The sequence below is a fragment of the Podarcis raffonei genome, chromosome 8, assembly GCF_027172205.1.
Source record: "Podarcis raffonei isolate rPodRaf1 chromosome 8, rPodRaf1.pri, whole genome shotgun sequence".
NCBI lineage: Eukaryota > Metazoa > Chordata > Lepidosauria > Squamata > Lacertidae > Podarcis > Podarcis raffonei.
This window is the reverse complement of record NC_070609.1, coordinates 49,040,715-49,060,676: the sequence shown is the minus strand read 5'-3', so window position 1 is coordinate 49,060,676 and position 19,962 is coordinate 49,040,715. Positions and strand designations below refer to the sequence as shown.

At 47.0% G+C, this 19,962-nt stretch overlaps 1 protein-coding gene across 1 annotated transcript; it reads left to right on the top strand.

The window, feature by feature from the left end:
• Positions 1–17: 17 nt before the first annotated feature.
• On the top strand, positions 18–19,071 carry TCF25 (transcription factor 25). The gene is made up of 18 exons (XM_053399910.1): positions 18–304; positions 1,848–1,997; positions 2,423–2,497; positions 2,908–3,041; positions 5,595–5,660; positions 7,455–7,537; positions 8,426–8,556; positions 11,415–11,514; positions 12,817–12,910; positions 13,137–13,229; positions 13,534–13,639; positions 14,041–14,200; positions 14,876–14,963; positions 15,593–15,751; positions 16,179–16,269; positions 17,184–17,263; positions 18,282–18,354; positions 18,833–19,071. Exons 1-18 carry the CDS (start codon positions 89–91, stop codon positions 18,995–18,997), a joined length of 2,064 nt encoding a protein of 687 aa, XP_053255885.1. The 5' UTR covers positions 18–88; the 3' UTR covers positions 18,998–19,071.
• The last annotated feature ends 891 nt before the right edge of the window (positions 19,072–19,962 follow it).

Genomic DNA, 19,962 nt, shown 5'->3' with positions numbered 1-19,962 from the left:
CACGAAGAAGCGCCTCTGCTCTCTTTCAGGGCCTCCAGGCGGCTTCCGGTCCGTCGGCTTCTCTTGCCCGGGGTGCTACGGTTCTATTATGTCGCGACGGGCCTTGAGGAGGCTGAGGGGGGAATCGCGGGGGCAGTCGCCTCTGGGAGGCCTCGATGTGGGAGGCGGCGGCGAGGAAGAGGAGGAGGAAGAGGACGGAGGAGGTGGAGGAGGAGGCGAGGTGCCGTCGTTGTCGGGGGCTGGAGGCAGCAAGAGGCGGCCCCGGCAGGAGCCGGCGGGTCGGGTCACCAACCTCTTCGAGCTGGTGAGGGTCGGGTCTGCTGAGCTGCCGCCAGTGTGGCCCTGAAGCGGGAGGAGGTTTGCCATAATGGCTCAGGAAGAAGGAGAAGAAGAGGCAAAGGCCCGCCGCCCGTTTCACCTTCCGCTGCTTTCCCGTAGTAGCCTGGCAGATGTTTCCAAGAAGCTCAGAAGCGGCAGGGCGTGATGGCAGGCAGCAGGCTTTTTATTTATCCTCCACGGTTGGAGGCAGTTTATGCTTCTGAATGCCAGCTGAGAGAGTTGCTGTTGAGCTCCGGTCCTACTTGCATGCTTCCCATAGGCCTCTTGATGGCCATCGTGAAAAGAGAAATGTTGGACTAGATGGCCCTTTGGCCTGATCCAGCAGTTAGGCACTTCTTATGTTCTCCCTACCCCAGCAAATGGTATTCAGTTGAATACCCTCGCAGTATGTGGAGGTTCCACTGTTGGCTGTCATAAAGGTAAAGGGACCCCTGACCATTAGGTCCAGTCATGGCCGACTCTGGGGTTGCGGCGCTCATCTCACTTTATTGGCCGAGGGAGTCGGCGTACAGCTTCCGGGTCATGTGGCCAGCATGACTAAGCCGCTTCTGGCGAACCAGAGCAGCGCACGGAAACACCGTTTACCTTCCCGCCAGAGCGGTACCTATTTATCTACTTGCACTTTGACGTGCTTTCGAACTGCTAGGTTGGCAGGAGCTGGGACCGAGCAATGGGAGCTCACCCCGTCGCGGGGATTCGAACTGCCGACCTTCTGATCGGCAAGCCCTAGGCTCTGTGGTTTAACTCACAGTGCCACCCGCGTCCCTAGCTGTCATAGCAAATCAGAATTTCCTGACTGATCAGCCCTAAGGTCATGTAGTCCAGCATCCTGTTCCCCATAGTGACCAAGCAAATGCTTTTGGGAAGTTTAGAAGTAGGACCTGAAGGCTAAAGTCCCCCTCCCCCCCCAAAAAAATGACTTTGTATTGGGAAGCTCTATGTGCCATGAAGTTGTCTAATGTGCCATGAAGTTGCTTTCTTAAAGCAAGCTGAGCTATTGGCAAATATTGTGTGGTGACATGAAGTTAATTTCTCCATTGCATGAAATGCACTTTCCTGTGACTGCTGCTAGTCAGCTTTGTTTCCTGGCCCTGCATTCTAATATTATAAGGGAGAGAGAAAGAAATGGGCCCATTTAATCTCTTTTCTTCTTCCCCCCGTTTTATAAACTTGGAAAGCCATCATATATAGAATCAGGCCATTGGTCTGTCTAGCCCAGTAATGTCTGAGTGATAGTGGCTCTCTGAAGCATCAAACCAGAGGGCTTTCCTGGCCCTGCTTTCTAAAGTGTGTTTTACAGTAAATTGAACTTGTGGTTTTCTCTATCAAAGCATGACTTATCACCAGGCTGTGGTGTTTCCCTTTTATATGATAAGTGAAAGAATCCATACCTCTGCATTATTCTGCAATTCTGCAAAATAAAACAAACATAACCTGTGCTTTTATTTCACGGAATGATTAGGGAATGTGTCCTATTTGTTCAACTGGACTAATTTTTACCTGCACAGATAACCAATGAAGAAGCAGAGGATGATGTAGCATCTAAAGAGGACAAAGATGATTCCAGGCTGCAGGAGGAGGGTGACACAGGGAACAAAGAAGGTCTCAAGACTGACAGGCAGAGAGAAGGAGACGAGACAGAGCAACCGGACCAGATGGCAAGTACCCTGTAGGCAGCTGGGACAGTAACACACATAACTGTGCAAAAGAGTAGTGAGTGCCCCAGATGTATCCCTGGAAAAGGCAGGGCACTCTTTCCTTGGGAAACCCTTATACATATAATGTGAGGTTGTATAGATTCTGCTTCCTGGACAGGAAGACTGCTGTGACATAAACTCCTGACAAACTTTACTTTCAGGAGTCAGATGTGCTACATGATTGCATCTAATTCCTAGGATAGCCACTATGCAAATGTGTCCTGTGTGTTAGAATGTGTGAATCAAGAGATGATTTATTTAAAAAGAAATGCTGAAGTAATGCTGAAGTTTTTCTCAGGGCTAGATCCCTTAGTTATGTTTCTGCTTCTGATTTGATGTTGCAATATATATATCTTAATTGTACCATTCACTTTTATTTTTAAAAGCCTATTTCAAATAACAAATCACGAAAGAAAAAGAAGAAAAGAAAGAATAAGAAGAATGCGTCTGGCGAGTCTCTGGTAAATATGAACTAGGTTTGTGGGTTTAGCACCCAGAGGGGGATGCCATGTGAGGCTAGCTAATGCATATAGGAAGGATAAGACAGGGCTGGATGAATCCCATCCTCCTGGCCCCCTTGGGATTTGAAATATTTATATACCCTTGTGTAGGATTGGCTCTTTAAAATGTGGTGGGAACGTAATTCCAACCCCAGTGAAAGCTGACCAGCTAGATGTAGTGAACAGAGACTAGATGTCATGACAGATACACAGCCACACCATATTAGTAGAAGAGGGTGAAGAAATTTGTGCTAGGACAAGTTAAAGCAGTATGTTTGGGTACATGGAAGGCATTAAAGACAGCTCCTTTATCAGGGGCTGAATCTCAGAATATTGCAGCTTTCCTTGTAAACTTTCATGTTTCTTAACAGTGCCCTGGAGATGAGGATGATGCAGAAGACATTGAAAGCATCCTTGTGAGGATTGAGAACTCCAATGGGCCACCTTGCCAGAGCCAGAGCACAGTTATCACGGACCATCGGCCTTTGCTCTACATAGAGCACAGGTAAGAAGCCAAGTCCTACGAAGGCGTTTTCCTAACCTAGGGACACTTGGGACTGGGAGCAAGTTGACCAAGTGAAGTCTGTGGCTTGTGGAATATTTGTGGGAGGAACCAAAATTCCTGCACAAAAGTACTTTTGCTTTAGAACGGAGGTGGCTAAGCTGCAGCCTTCCGTATGTTGCTGGCCTACTGCTCTCATCATCCCTGACCATTGGCCATGCTCAATGGTCACAAGTTTCCTCCTCTGCTTTAGAGAGTGTTGTTAGAGCTTTTGTTGCTTCCTTTTCTCCATTTGTTTTGCATTTAGACACCATTCACAGAAGTCCTTTATCTTCCTGATAAAGTCCCTGTTTTATACTGTCACATCCACATGTATTCTGTGTGCTGTGGAGGTTTCTGGAGCTTGCTCTTTATTTGCCAACAAAGTACCTTCAAGCATGCAGACTGTATGTCTTCCCCAAAGATGAATGGGGAATACAGTCAGGCTCAGTGAGCAACTCGTGTCTGGGAGTTGAGGCATGTTTTGCCACCTACCTTAGATTTTCCCAGTTGCTGCTTTGTTAACTATTAAAGAGATTGGAGAAGGATCTGGTTGCTGCTGTGGGGAGTAGGAGTCCATGCTAGATGGCAGCATATTATAGCCAAGGTAGTACCCGTCAGATGTTGTGGACTGCAGCATCTTGATGAGTATTGGCCATACTATCGGGGGCTGATGGGAGCTGTGGTCTGCAGCATTTGGAGGGCACCATGTTGCATAGTCTTGACTTAACGGCGTGTCCTCCAGCCATACCAACCAGCACTTCTTGCACCTCCTGTGCTGCTGCTACAACGGTGTCTCCAAATCCTTGGCCTGTCAAGTTACACCTGGGAAGGGAGAGCTGAAGCAGCTCAGTAGATGTTCTCTGTGTGTGTGTTTGTGTTTGTCCCTCCCAGAAAATAAGGCATGCCTCACAGGAAGCTCAATGCAAATACAATGAATTGTTGTCTTTTAAAATCATACATGTGTGGTTTATCCTCAAAAAGTGGTAGCGGTTGTGGTAGGCAATAATTGAACAATGGAACTTGAGCATCTCTTCTTCACCTACTCTGGTGGCTAAATTGTCTTGCCTCTTCCTATTTCAGCTTTTGCTTCTCCTCAGACTCCATGCACTTCTCAATAGTCCTCCCACTAGTCATTGGTAAAACTTCTCAAAAGTCTGTGGAAAAGCTGAACTTTTTAAGAAACAAACAAACATATTTTTATTAAGGATTTCTTGGTTTACAAAAGTTATGTGCAATGTCTCTTTTTTCCAGTTACATTTTCTACAGATCAGTTTCATTTGTTGAGACATTAGTGTAACATTAGGAAGAAAAGGGGGGGAGAGGTGGAGGGGGGCATGATGAGGGGGGGTGGGATCAGGTGGCAATGTTTCTATTCTACTTAGTGTATGAAAAGCTGAACTTTTGAAGTAGCATGCGTTATGTAGAAGGGCAGATCAAATTACAAGCTTCCCTCAGTTTATTATTACTGCAGCATTTTACATGAATGACACACCGTTTTCACTCTAACCATTGAAATGTCTGCCTTAAGCCCTCCTTTCACTTGGGGGGGGGTAGTGGACCTGCCTGCGTATTTCAAACCTTTCTCCACAACAGGGGTCAGAAATATATTTGGATCAAAACAGAGAGTTGCATTCTGAGAGGTCAGAATTCTGCACCGTATTTCAGAGAGTGCAACTAAATTCCAGCCCTGTTTACAGTTGCTTGTAAGATTGCTGGCAGTTTAGTGGTGTGTTAGATGTCTTGCACTTTTTGATCAAGAGAGGGCAGTATTGGCACTTTCTGTTTCGAAGCTATTTTGTAGCAATACTGAAAGGGCAAGGAGTGGTGAGATGAAAATACCGTATTAAGCTGCCCTGCTTCTTGCTGTGTTTGTTTACTGTGGTCCTTATTGCTTCTGCCCTTTTAAATATATCCTCTGCTCCTCCAGTAGTAGAGATAAGTGAAACACTCAGAAGAGGTATGGAAAGAAATGTAAGGCTAGGTAGGGTGTTTCAGCAAAGGGGTTGCTGAATATACCTTTTGGGAAGGGCCTCTGCCATGTCTCCCTTCCTGTAAGCTTGACTCTGTCTCCCAGAACATCTTCATCAGGGATAAAAGAATTTGTGGCCCTCCAGATGTTGCTGAACTCCAACTTCCATCATCCATGACCATTGGCCAGCAATCTGGAGAGCCATGGGTTTCCTGTCCCTGACTTACGCCTAAGCAAACTGAAACAAATTGGTGTTTGTCACCCGGTTGCCTCTGGCTCCATCTCTGCTCCTTCTCTTGTTGCATAAGAAGAGCCCTCTTAGAACAGGCCAAAGGCCTATCTAGTTCTCAAAGTGGCGAATCAAATGCCCAGGGGAAGCCCAGAAGCAGGACCTGAGGACAACAGCGCTCTCCCCACCTGCTGCTGAATTTTAGATTGTAAGCTTCTCAGGGCACAGACCTGTTTCTTGTTCTTTGTATATAATTAATAGAAATAATTAATATAAATAAATAAATAGGTGGATTTGTATTACATTTTTTTTCCAGGAACTTGAATCCAGAAACAGAGCTGAAGAGATATTTTGGGGCCCGAGCAGTTCTTGGTGATCAGAGGTAAGTTCAAACTCAAGAAGTGTGAAGCATGTGCTTAGTTAGGTCCTGTGGGAGACTAAAGCATCTGCCAGTTGTCCTATAAAAACATACTTTTTGCTTAAGCCTCTTAGGCTGAGGAACTTTGAATGCCTCTTGCTTAACACTCCACTTTTAGACTGTCTCTGAGACAAGGGATGTTGTGGAGATCTCAGACATCACAGAGTGCTGAAGACGAGGGAAATGGGACATCAGCACAATAGCTTCAGTGTTTCCTTAGAGATAGTGTCAGTTTTTAACCCTTTGTGCTAATCTAAACAATCTCTTTAAAGCCCAGCCTACAAGTGTGAGGTGCCTGGATGCGGACAAGTACTTGTAGGTCATTAGGATGTGGTAGGAAAGAGGACATGGTGGTGACTTTGAACCATGATTATGCTGCTGTTCCAAGTGCAGGAAGCAGCCTATAATTTCTTCAGGAAGGCAGGGAGCCGACATAGATATCTGAAGGTTCAGGAGGCATGGTCCCAGTTCTGGTAGGCGCAAGCCAGTAGCGTGCTGCTGTCCTAAATACCTGTCCTGTTGAGCTTCTTTTCCCTCACCGCCTTGCCATTCCCCAAGTATCAATTAATCAGCTGAATTTACTGAGGCACTACATATGACTCTCTGGTTTGTTTACAAAGAGCGCGTGAGCAGCTTGCAGCTTCGGAGTTAAACAAATTTTCTCTCTGCGTGGGAGATCTTGTGGGTATTTGCTTCATTTTGGTGCATTTTGTAATTTTTTGTGCTGTGCTAGTAGTTGGTGCTTATAGTGCTGTTTGCTTCAGCAAGATAGCGGCAACTACTGGCAGAGCACAGCAAAGTGTAGAGCAACCTTCACTAACCTGGTGCCCTGGTTTGGACTACACTTCCCATCAGCTCCAGTCAGCAAACTTGTACTGACTGTGGCTGATGGGGGTTGTGGGAGACAACAGGTGGGGAAAGGCTGAAACAGAGAGAAATCTGCTAATGAAAAAGATGGCTTTCTAGTTAGATGGGAAGGAGATGATATCTGACCTTCCTAATTCTGAGAGACCAGATTGCATTTTTTTTCTTCTCATGTTATTTGTATATCACAAAAATAGCATTAAAAAATAGCAGTAATATATATAATGTATGGTTCATTATTAGTGGCCGGTACCAGATTATATTTATGATACACAAGCAGGTAACCACAGGAGGAAGCCAGGGTTGGTCAGTCACATGACAGAGTCCTTTCATGGTAAAAGAATGCTCCAAATGAAGCCATCAGCCATGTGGACTAGAAGACCAATCTGGAAATTAGATAAGGGCTCAGGTAAATAAATGCCCCTTAAGACAGGGCTCATTGGAAATCTGGATAGGAAATGAAATGCTAAGCCATCATATGGAGCAGATTGAAAATTGCATTTTTTGTTCTGTTTTTAATGTTTTATTGTGGGGGGATTACTGTGTGTATTTTTATTGTTTTATTGGAATGTGGCCACCCTGAGATTGTTTGCATTAAAGAATGGGATATAAATTTTATAAATAAAATAAATAATAAGTAATTTTCATCAGTATGTTCAGCTAAAATAACATTGTATTTTAATATTTTGTTGGAAGCCGCCCAGAGAGGCTGGGGAAACCCATCCAGATGGGTGGGGTATAAATAATAATAAATAATTATTATTATTGTTATTATTTTATTTTGCCTGAGTGTCTCGGTTTGTTTGTGTATGTGTCTCTGTCTGTGTCACTGTGGTAAACCTTGTGGTATTCATTGGTCTTGCATTCAGTCTCCAAGTTCTGTTTCTTCTGCAGGCCACGGCAGAGGCAGCGCCAGTATGTCCGTAGCACGTGGCTGACAGTGCCTAAGAACACTTGGCCACGCCATAGCAAAACAGGTGAGAGGCTTTCCCTGCTTCCCTCAGGTGCTCTGTGCACTCCCACTGGCTTAAACATCTGCATTGGGAATACATGCCTGGTTGCTGATTACATCTTCATAGATGTTACTTTAGTGCAATCTTCCCCTTCCACTTAGTTTCCTTCAGATGTTTTGGACTAGAACTCCCATCATTCCCAGCCAATTTGGGGCAGGCTGCTTTATTTTGTGTGTGAGGAAGTACATCTTCACATGTCAAGTAGCAGGACCGCATGTGCTGAGCAGTGTTTGTATGTTACTCCACCCACATTTCTCTTTATGTGACCAAAAGGAGGTCTCTTTTTCTGTGCCTGGAGTCATTGCACAGTCTAGCTTTCTGGAAGATGTCGGAAAGGAAGATTTATCTCCTTACCCAAGTATCTATAACCCTGACTGCCCACGCTTCTTTGCCTGTGTGCTTGCTTGGCGCCTCAATTTGTTTTTAAGCCTGGAGAAAGCAAGAATCCTTGCTTTGGCGCAAGAGCAGGAAACCTTTGACCTTCCAGGTGTTGCTGAACTACCACTCCCATCAGCCCCAGCAAGCATGGCCAGTAGCCAGGAATGATGGGAGTTGTGGTTCAGCAACATCTAGAGCAGCCTTCCTAAACCTTGGGTTCTTAGATGTTGTTGGACTCCAACTCCCCCTAGCTAGTGGGAGCAGTGGTCAGCGATGATGAGAGTTGAAGTCCAACAACATTTGGGGACCCAAGGTTGAGAAAGGCTGATGTAAAGGTTTCCCACACTTGCTTTAGAGAGTCAGCTAACAGAACTAGTTGTTGGGTTGGGCATGTTCCCATAGGCACTGTAAATATATTGCATTGTGCATTAACAGCCCTCTTTCTCTCCCCTTTCCATCCCCAATTCTGCCTAGGCATATCCATGGCGCTGCTAGAAACAAAGCGAGGGGTACAACACTTTGCATTTGAGCACCATCGAGAATACCAGCAGGTGCAGTTCAAGTTCTTGGATGCCGTGGAGTCCATGGATCCAAACAATCTGGTGGTAGGTTCTCAATCGGACAAGGCCGTGCTGCAATGATCAGAACCCACCTGTAAGAATGGCAGCCATTTTTGCTGTTGCCAGTACCTGGTCTCTGAACATCCAGCAGTCTGCCAACCTGTATTGTATCAGGCGATTGCGTGTTGAACGTTTTACAAGAAGGACCCTCCTGTGTCAGAGCAATGGTCCAGGTAGCTCAGCATTCCATCTGTGGAATTGCTCTGACCCAAGACTGGCAGTGGCCACTGTAGGAGGTTCACAAGCAGGGCATGTATACTGTGATGTCCTTACACTCTAGTGGTCAGAGGCGGACAGCTGGAAAAAGTGGTTGCGGCCAGCGTGGGCAAGAAGTGCCATGTCTTGGGACCAAATGAGATGTTTCTTTGCTCACGTAGTTTGCCATCGTTTTCAGGGGCAGGGAGCCAAGTCAGATTGTAGCCCTTTGCCCCATAGCCACAGTCATGATCATAATTTCTCCTCTCCCTGCACAACCTGAAGGGGAGCTTCCATTGGTATTCCCCATCAGCAAACAGAATAATTGAATTGTAGGCATGGGTGGGTGAGCGATTCTGGTTGTGAATGTGACAGGGGGAAATGGTTAAGAAGGCTCCTTCCCCTTCTGTTTTTAAACTCAAACACAGCAGAAAACAAACTGCATGACAAATGTCTTGTCTAGTTTGGTCTTCAGAGTACAGGACAATGAGTTTGTTATTACATGGAGATGGCAAACCCTGCTGCATTCTGGGCTCTAGTCCTTCGCAGTACATAGCATAGTCACAGATCCTGCATCCTTTTGTCCAGATCTTATGCACAATGTTTGCCCATGTTTGTAAGATTTGGACTGAAGGGTTCAGTGACTAAAGAGACCCTTGATGGTGGTGGGTGTCTAAAGCATTATCTGCTGCCATGTTTTTGTGTCTTGGAAGATTTTGCTACTAGTGACTGATGTTTTCACCTAATCCTTTTCCAAAAGCAAGCTATATTGGTAGCATCACAACAGCCTGAGGCAGTGAATTCCAAAGGCTGACTCTGTATTTTGTGGGAGGGTAGCTGGAAGTTCCTCCTTTGTATCTCTCTTTCTGAAAATTCAAAAATCACTTTTGGGATTGCGATATAATTATGTTCGTTGACGCTTTGGTCTGTACTCCTGGTCCTGTGGGGAATCATAGAGTTGGAATGAAAGCCCAAGGGTCATCTAGTCCAGCCCTCTGCAATGCAGGAATCTCAGCTAAAGCATTCATGACAGATGGTCATCCAACCTCTGCTTAAACACCTCCATTGAAGGAGAGTCCACACCTCCCAAGGGAGTCTGCTCCACTGTCAAACAGCTCTTACTGTCAGAAAGTTCTTGCTGGTGTTTAGTCTCAATCTGCTTTCTTGTAACTTGAAGTCATTGGTTCGGGAAGAGGCAATCTGTTCTGTTACTCTATGGAGCAGAAATCTGATGTGGAACAAGGCTCTCCTGCAGTGCAGAGGTTGCCCTGCCTGTCATAAAGGAACTTGATTTCCACATTGGGCTTGCAGCCGTTGTTGTTGACCTGGATGAACTCATCCATAAAGCAAGCCCCTGGCTGAGGACGCCCCTCCTGTCTGGGACAGAAGGTGGGGGTGAGCAAAGAGAGCGCTGAGTGGATTCTAACAAGCAAGATTTGAATAGGCAGCTGTGCTATTTTTAAACTTCTTTTTCCAGATTTGAAGAAAGGAGTGCCTAATTTCTCTTGGTACTTTAGCAGAACAGGCTCTGCTTTGAGGCTTTACTGACCATATCCTGGTGAATTAAGTTGGGCAACAACTTTGATGGTACACACAAAGCAGGCAAATCATTCTTGGCCTAATATTAGCATAATCAGGACATTGAGCTTGGAGACCCCCAGCCTCCCTCCGCCTTCCCCTTCCCCGATGAGGGCAAACACGGCTCTTTGAAACTTCACTGTTCTGTTTTTTAGATAGAAGACCCTTTGTCTAGGGAAGACTCACGCTTTGCACTCTCACCACTCATTGCTTGGGCATGGGATCTGTGCTTGATGGGTGTCTTTGGCTTGGGGAAAAACAGAAGGCAGCAGCTAGAAGCTGCAGCTTTGCAAATTCAGATGACAGTTGTCGCAATGCAAGCCTTGGCACAGTGGGTCATGGTCAGACCAAATGTCTGCTGAGTTCAGCATTCTGTGGCCTACAAGTGGTCAGACAGATACCCCACAGCTAGAGCTGGGTGGTCCTGTTATTTCCCAGCTAATTGTGATCGGGATAGGGGTGGGTTGAGGTTGCGATTTGCAGGCATCAAAGCTTATGCTGTGTGCAGCCCCTTAGGCATGGTACGACCCTGTTCTGTCCTGTCCCACCAGCATGTGCCACCCCCACACCACACTGCAGCTACCTTTGCTTCCTTCAGCTCCAAGGGGTTAGGCCCTTGTTGACCAATTGACTAGTCAAGATGTCCTAGTGTAACTCCTCAGGTCATCAACTGCCTCACAGTACAAGTTCTGAAATTAGTTGTCTCGTATGCATATGGTGGTGCCTAATCAGGCTGACTGAAAACTTTGTAGTGATCCTGGTCAGCCCCTCCCCACCCCGGAGATCCCTCTCTAATCTTATATCTGTTTTCTTGCACCATTCACAGTTGATGGGCTTGGGAGTTCATTCAAGGTGAAGTGCAGCCCATTGCAATTTCACTTAATACACCACTTCGGAGCAATCAAAGAACTGAATGTTTCACATCTTGGAGTAATTGTTTGTTCCCTAGCCTGTTATTATGTAGCCGACTGTTTTCATGAAAAGTCATCCTCCGGATCAATAAAATATGAAGAGAAGGAAATGGCCATGTCACAGATTTCAAAATGCTTGCTTCATCTGTCTGCTTTCAGCTTTTGCTCCAGATGAACCCTTCGCATGTAGACTCACTCTTACAGCTCAGTGACGTCTGTCGGATGCAGGAGGACCAGGAGATGGCCAGAGACCTTGTCGGTAAGAAGCTGAGGGCAGCCAGAGTAGAAGCTGGGAGGGCTGTGCTGTGTTGCTTGAGCTACTCCTGGAATTATGGTTCTCCCCAAAACGGAGGAGGGAGTCTAGAAGGATGCATGTGTTCTAAAGAGGGCCATGCCTTCCAGAATAGGGGATTGTGGGAGCCATATGTGTCACCAGCTAGTAATCCAGAGCATTGCTCTTCACTCCCTGGGATGCAACTGTTTCATAGGACACCTGGATTAGGAAGCACCTTCCACTTCCTCTTTAGAGTCAGACTTGAAGGGAACAGGGCCTTCTCATTTGTGGCACCTCATCTATGAAGTCCCCTTTCAGTTCATCATGTTCCCACTCTAGCCATTTCAACAACAGTAGAGTACTAATTTTAGTATTTCTAGCATTTAGTGGAACCTGGGTTAAATGCTGATTTGACTGAGAAATGGGATAACAATATTTTAACAAAAAAAAAACAACAACAACCCCAAAGATGAGTGGTGTCTCCTGCCTCCAGGACAGGGGTAACCAATATAGCATCCTCCAGATGTTATTGATCCACAACTCCCAGCATCACCATGGTCAGAGATGATGGAGGTTGCAGCCTACAACATCCAGGTGGCATCATGTTAGCTACCCCTGCTCTGGTGCTACAGGAGGGAACACACACACACACCAATTTCCTAGGTAGCTTGGACCAGAGTGGGATTGCTCTTGTGGCTACCTCTGCCTGACCTTTTTGCTGCCACCTAAACATGATACCCACAACAGCAAAAACCAACACTAAAACTTGCTTACTGCGTGTTATTAAATCTGTATTGCATAGTTTGTTTACATTGCATAGTGTATATATTAGATTTCTGTTCTAATGCTTCAAATACATTTGCATCACTCAGGCAGCTTGCAACAGTTCAAATCACAGTCTCATTAAAAATCTACAATATTGTTATGTCGGTGCTAGAAATGGAGGAAGGCATGTCCACCACAGCTGAATACCAGTTGCAGAAAACCACAGAAGTGGGGACTGCTCTTGTACTTGAGCCCTGCTTGCTGATTTCCCATAGGGTGGCCCTGTGAGAACAGAATGCTGGACTAGATGGGCCATCGGTCTGATTCGGCCGGCTCTTCTTAAGTTATTATGATCTTAAGCAGCATGCAAGTTGGTAGGGAGGTGGTATCCTGCACCCAAGCCATATGGGCTTAAAGTATTAAAATTTAATACCTCGCCTTGTTTTTGAAGAATATAATCAGTACATGAAAGGCTACAGAAGGCGACTCAGCCATGCCCCACTCTTGGTGCCTCTTTTGCAGAAAGAGCCCTCTACACCCTGGAGTGCGCCTTTCACCCAATGTTCAGCCTCACCAGCGGGACCTGCAGACTGGACTACCGGAGGCCAGAGAACAGGTAAGAGTCCCATTGACAGTGCCAAATGGGAGTTTGCTTGCTCAGTCAGGACTTCTCACTCTAAAGATAGATGACTTTTTTGCACAAGCCAGGAAAGGAGTTGAACCAGAATGTGCTGCCCTTCATGGCTGATCAAGCCTGTTTATGCCCTTTTCCATGCCCAGACTGAATTGTTGTTGTTATATTGCTAATCATTAATCTTTGCTTTTTTTGCTGTCCCTCTCAGAGCCTTCTATCTGGCTCTGTTCAAGCATATGATTTTCCTAGAGAGGAGAGGTTGTCCTCGCACCGCCCTGGAGTTCTGCAAACTTATTCTGAGGTAACTACTGGTTCTTATAAAGCAGCTTTAGGCCTCTGGTCTGTCTTTTAGACTTGTTGGGAGGACTGACCAGCACACCCGTCTCCCACCTCTGCTCTGAGCAGGAGTGTGTTTACCTACTGAGCCCTTAATTTCTCTAAAAGTTTTTAAGAGGGCAGTTAACTCCCTTATGTAGACATGGAGAAGGGTTGATTAATTTGCTGGTAGGCCTTGAGGTAAAGGGACTTTCTCGCTGGTTGGTTTTGCAATAGACTCACACGGTTTCTAATCTCCCCACCCTTGCATTCCACTCCCATCTCCAAAGCCTTGATCCAGAGAATGACCCGCTGTGCATACTGCTGATAATTGATTTGCTGTCGCTACGAGCAAGAGAGTACGCCTTTCTGACACGCATGTTTCAGGAGTGGGAGGTGAGTTGCTAGTGGGTGGCCCTGGCAGGAAGCGTTCTGAGAACGGAAGAGTCTGGCTGAGTTGCCAGAAGGTCACCCCACCACCTGCGGAAGAATTAGGTGTGAGTCACTCTGGCCACAGCCTGTGGTGCTTCCGATTCCTCTGGAGCTGGTTGTAACTGCAGCCTGTTCATGAGCAACTCTTATAATGCAATTTACCACTAGAGTTACTGTTGACTTTCCGTGTTTGGTTTTATGGACTGTTAATGTGTTGCATTTAATTGGTAATTTTCTTTGTGGCCCCATCTACGGTCAAAAAATGGGATACAAGTTTTTTAAACAATCAGCTCAGCTGTCAAGCAGATACTTACATAGCTTCTCTTCCTCTTCTCTCCCCCCCCCTTCCCACCCCCCACCTTTAGGGTCATCGGAACCTGTCTCAACTCCCAAACTTTGCCTTTTCGGTCCCTCTGGCATATTTCTTTCTGAGCCAGCAGGAAGACCTCCCAGAGTCGGAGATCAACCAAGCCCACGAAAGAGCTGCCAGCCTCATTCGGCAGTCACTGGTCATGTTCCCGAATGGTGAGTCTGTCTGTGTAAAATGTTCAAAGATGGGTGTACAGAAGGCCGCAGCTGTGAATAAAGCCCTTCATATTCCCTCAGCAGTGGCGGCTCCGGGAGGGCAGTAATGCTAAACCTCAGAGGGGGGTTGGGTTGCTTTAATCAAGATTTCCCGTGACTGGTCGTCTCCTCTTTTTCCACGCTTTCCCTTCAAGACACTGTCACGCTTTAGCCAGGAGCAGCACATGGGTCCTGCCTTTCATCATGCTGTGACTGCCTGGTCCCTGGGAGGGGCCTGCCCAGTTTCCCCTTCCAGCCCCAGGCTCCAAAGGGATATAAGGTCTGCCAAGACAGCCTTGCATGGCTGAGCAGTGAATGTCTTCTGCTGCAAACAAAGGGAGTCCAGTTTGGGCTGCTGACCCATGACAAGGCACACCCTCTCTGCTCCTTCACAGCGACTTCAAACAAAACCCCTTAAAAATAATAATTAGGGGCCAGAAAAAGTTCTGTTGTGTGGTTTTAATGGCACCTCACTCCTTGCAAGTCCATTTCATTCAGAACTTGTTTCTGTGGTGGGAAGAATAAAAAAACAAGAGGCAGAGCAAAATTGTGACCCATTTTGAGTACCCGTGCAACAGCATTTGTGGCGGTTGGAGGTCTTTCCCTCTCATTTCTTTCTCTTCATGCCTCTTCCAGTTCTTATGCCTTTGTTGGATCGCTGTAGTGTGCAGCCAGATTCCACAGTAGCATCCCATGCATTCTTTGGACTGGACGCCCAGTTGAGGTAAGGAGTGTGTGAAAATGCTCTTTGCAGTCCAAGAACATGCAAGTCTTACAGGAATGGAGTGAGGCGTTTTGTGGTGTCAGCAGCTGAATCTTCTTATTGAGTACTAGCAAGATTGGAGGGAGGTTTTTCAGAATACCAAGGGAAGCATCAGAACCAGAGGATTGCATGTCAGCAACGTGAGGTCAAACTGAGAATCGGTTGCTGACAAGGGTGCTCATGTTGTCAGTTTCTGGGGCCAATGGCAGTCAGCAGGAGAGCAGAAGCTTCTTCTAATGCTTTCAGCAAGCATCAAGGGATCTCTACAGCAAAGAGGCTGGGCAAGTTTCTGGTTCAAGACTGTCTGGTCTGTTGTTGCTACAGTGTCGGAGGGGCAGGTCACAGTCTATGGAATGGACATAAGGATGACCTCTGTGTCTGACCCTTTCCCCCAGGACAAGGGCGGGATAAAAGTGTAATGTGTTGTGCCCTGCTAAAAGTGAAAGTCTTCATCAGCCTTGATGCCTAGTACTGGAACTGAGGCCTTCTGCTCTCGTTTCTCTTCCTTTGAGTTGTCCACAAGTCTACCTCTAAGGCAGCAAAGTGCTTTAAGCTGCCATGTTTAAAGGTGTCTCATTTTCCCTCTGCAGTTCACCCCCTGTGCTGAACCAGCTGGTTGCCCTCTATCTTGGGAGGACCCATTCCCTCTGGAAGGACCCGGCTGTCATGGCCTGGCTCGAAACAAACGTGCATGAGGTGTTGCGGATGGTGGATGCCAAGGACCCAATGTTGGAGGAGGCTGAGCAGAAGTGAGTCTCTGCACCTGCTCCAGGCTGATGGCGGGCAGAATTCATTTCCACTCTGGCTCCAAGCATTCCCTGCCATATTCTGCTGACTCCTGCACCTGTTACCCTCCTGTTGAGAGAAGAGAGCATTCAACAACCAGGGGGTGGGGGAGAGACATAGCTGGACAGTGGGCTGTGCTTGGTGCCTGCTTAGATGTGCCAGCTAATTTGAGGGTGGTTGGGAAAGAAACCTTTTTGAAGCTATCAAGAACTGCTAACTGGGCTGACTGAATGCAGCTACTTTTGGGGGATTCTGGCAATCTGTGAGCACCCCTGGGTGCCAATATGTTTCACAGAGGAGGCCTTTGCTTACGTGTGGCTGGGAAAGAGAGCTCTGAGGGATGCATATAGCAAATTAGAGCCACTTCTCTGAAATATTTTTGGCCCTTAGGCGAAAGGCAAGGTACCAGAACGCTCCCAGGAATGTCTACCGCCATGTGATCCTCTCGGAGATAAGGGAAGCCACAGCAGCATTGCCTCCGGTGAGAGAATGGATGGGGCAGCGGCATAGCTGCACCTCACAAACCTATTTTTATGGGGAGCATATCCGGTCGGTATCTCTTCCTTCTTCTGATTCTGCTCAATATGGCCTTTCTGGGCTCCCATATCACAGTTCTTTGGGCATAAGGAGCTGGCTGGCATTGAGCTGCCAATGGCCCATCCTGCACAGTGTTGTTAGCTGGAGAGCAGAGGCTTCCCCCAGCACTGTTGCCTGATACCATTTAATGGGAATGTCTGGGACCTTCTGCATGGCAAGTGTGCACTGTGCCTCTCGTCAGTATAGGAAGCTTAACAGCTCTGCTGCCAGGTGGGCCCCTCCCACCCACAAGAGGCCTTGCTAGCCATCCCAGGGCTGCACCTGCCACCACCTTGAGAGCAGCCATATTTCTTCTTTCACAGTTCTCCCAGCTTGTACAAAGCTCCCTTCTCCTTTTGTCTCATATTTCTAGATTGTAAGCCTACAGGCAGGAACCCGTTTTTTTTGTTTTGATTGTTTGTTTGTTTGTGCAGCACCTAGTGCATATTTGGCACTTTATAAGTAATCCAGTAGGAAGCAGCAAAGGGAGGGAAGCGAAGCAGGGCCACTCCATCGGCTCTGCCCAGAGATCAGCTACATCAGGCACCTCTCCCTGAACTGTTTCCACTCAAGCTTGCCATTGTGGGAACAAATATTTTAATTTTAAGAAGGGATGCCTGAATTTGCTTCTCTTTTCCCTTTGGGGACATGTATTTTAGATCGTAAGCCTACTGACAAGGATTGTCTTGTTAGTTACTGCTCTTCTGTAAGAGCCTGTAGGAGCCTATTTGCTGAAAAGCAGGGTAAAAAAATGCTACAACTAAATACAAAGATGGTGATGAGTTCTGACCTGGATTCAATTTCCCTCCCTCTCTCAAGGAAGTGACCTCCCAGCCGATAATGGGGTTTGACCCCCTGCCACCTCTGGACTCCATTGTTTCGTACACAAGGCCAGAAAGGTACCACCTGTTGCTGCTTCCCGCATACCTCCATCCAATTCAGTAGCTTGGATATTTATTTAGGTCTGTGTCAGCCTGGGGTAGACAAAAAACCCCAGGAAGGACCAGAAGTGGTCCAGTTCTCTGAATCTTTTAAACATGCATTGTGCTTACGAGTTTTTATACAGGCAGTGGAAGCTGGTCCATTAGGGCAAATGGGGCACTGCTCCACCAATCTCAGTCTTCCCTGAAGGCCCTGCTTCCCTCAGTAATCTCCCCCGTTTACTTACAACCAGCCCAGCAGGTATCACTGCCTATCAGCTTCCTCCTCCTCAGCCTCAATGCTGCCCTTGTAGAACTCAGCAAGGAGAAGGATGGGGACAAAACTAGAAAGCTAGAATTAGTTGGCTCCACCTCTCACTTAACTCTGGCTCCTCTTGGTCTCCCTGCTTACTAGTCCCAATGGACACCAGTCAGCTGCCTTATTCCAGGCCAGCCTACCTGCCCATTGTGCTCATTATTGTCTTCTCTGAGTAGCAGAGGTGCTCTGGGGAATCAGGTAGAGAATGTTCTTTCCCATTGCCTCCTACTGGAGATAACAGGGATGGAACCTGGGACCTTTGGCTTGCAGAGTACATGCATTGCTCATAAGCTGTGGTCCATCTCTTCCTCAGTGCATCAAAGACCCACCCACCCTTCCCCATGTCACTTTGTTCTTCCCACGCAGTGGGCCAAATATTTATTCTTTTTACATTGCCTTTTGTATCCCACCGTTCCTCCAAGCAGTTCAGATGACATAAAATCTGCCCTTTGCCCCTGTGATTGGTCAAAGTTTACCCAGTGAGTTTCATAGTTGAGTGGGGATTGGAACCAGACTCTAAGCTTTGTCCAGCACTAAGATCCGTTACATCAGACTGTCTTTCTGGATAGTAGTCCAAAATTGCACGCTCCCTGGCTCATGAAGTGCCATGATGTGCCTGCTCTCCTAGGAAAGAGGAAGAGGTCCATTTGTGACCAGACTTTCTCTTTTTTTTCCCAGGGCAACCCATCCAGCCAATGAAAGCACTTTATCTCTCTTCTTTCGCTCACTCTTGCCAAACTTCAACTTGCAGGTATGTTGAGTGTGAAATGACTGGCCAAGGTAAGGCAGATATGCAGGTGGCTGCATGCTTCTGAGTACTAGGTGCTGGGAACGGCAGGAGGGGAGAGTGCTCTTGCACTTGGGTCCTGCCTGCAGGTTTCCCATAATGGGCACCAAGTTGGCAACTGTGAGAACAGGAAGCTGGACTAGATGGTCCCCCTTTTGCTTGATTCAACTCCTATCAGCCCCATCAAGTATGCTTCTACAAATGCAGTCTGCCAGGTTCTCCCCCCGAGAAGACTGGAGTGTCCATGCCTTCCTCCCTAAGTGTATGGTATTTGTAAGGAGCAGAAGCAGAAGTGGAGAATTTTCAGCAAAGAGACCGAGATGAGCTTCTTTCTAGCATTTCTTCTGAGGACCCCAAAGACTGGGCTGGTTCTCCTTCAGTGCCCAGCACCTCATCCAGTCAAGCTGCCTTGTATAACTCCTTGCCCTGTGCTGTGTTTCAGGGAGAAGTCAGAGCTGGTGGAGAGGAAGAGCCCGGTGCAGGACAGAATCTGAACCAGGGTGTGAACAGACTGATGGCAGCCATGCGGGACATGCTGGCAAATATCCAGTTCCAGGAGCCACCACGGGACGACAACCCCGAGGGGGATGGGGGAGAGTGGGACTAGGCCCTTGCACCCCAGAACTTCCTTTCCGCCCCTTCTGTAACTTCCCTTGCCACAAAATAAACAATCATAAGCCAGAGGGGTAGAGTGTCTCTGTGCCTTAAACATGCACACACCAGGAAAAAAGGGCATGGTTATCATCTTGGCACAACTGATAGGGCAGAAATGGCCCTTTGCTCTGAAAGCTGCACACAGTTGCTTTCATGAGATCCATGTTTCGCTAACATGCAACTGTCCTACCTAAGGAGAGGAGCTGCAAGCAGTAGGCTGGGGAGGCACACATGCCCCCATCTCAATTCCTTTCACTGAGAGATTTATTGTGTCAATTGCCTTCCTTTTCTCAGTGGCTCCTGCCAGTGAAACCACATAGGCTAGAGCACCAGCCTTCAACTATTGGATCAAAACCCACTACCAGGTCATGGCCTGATCCAAGGTGGGATAGTGCAACAGCAGCAGCAACACCACCATATAACTATATGGGGGGGGGATGTGTTACCAAATGCATGTTCTGGTGAAAGACAAATCCTGGATTTGGAAAGGTTGAAGGCCATGGGGCTAGTGGATGTGTTTTAAAGTTGCTTGGAGGTGTTCTGCTAATCAGAAAGGATCTTTAGTGCAATTCAGATATGCTTTGTGGGAGGGAGGATATAGAAATTCTGTGTCAGTGACTTGCTCTATCAAAGTAAGCAAGATATAGAAGATCTGTGTCTCCTCGTGTTGTTATTCAACATTTAAAAATAGCTGCCTGGAGCAAACTTTATGTTGGGGAGGAAGTGTTTAAACTTTTTCACTTCCTGACCTTTTTCATGAACGTATTGCCCACCCAGAGCTGTTATTAGTTCCTTTGGGAAAAGACGGGTACCCAGATTGTAGCTGTCTTGTTTCCCCACTACATGACGCCCCAAGTTTATTAATAAGTGTATTTGTCAGGGGGAAGGAGAGGATTGTGAAAATGGGGGCAGGTTAGG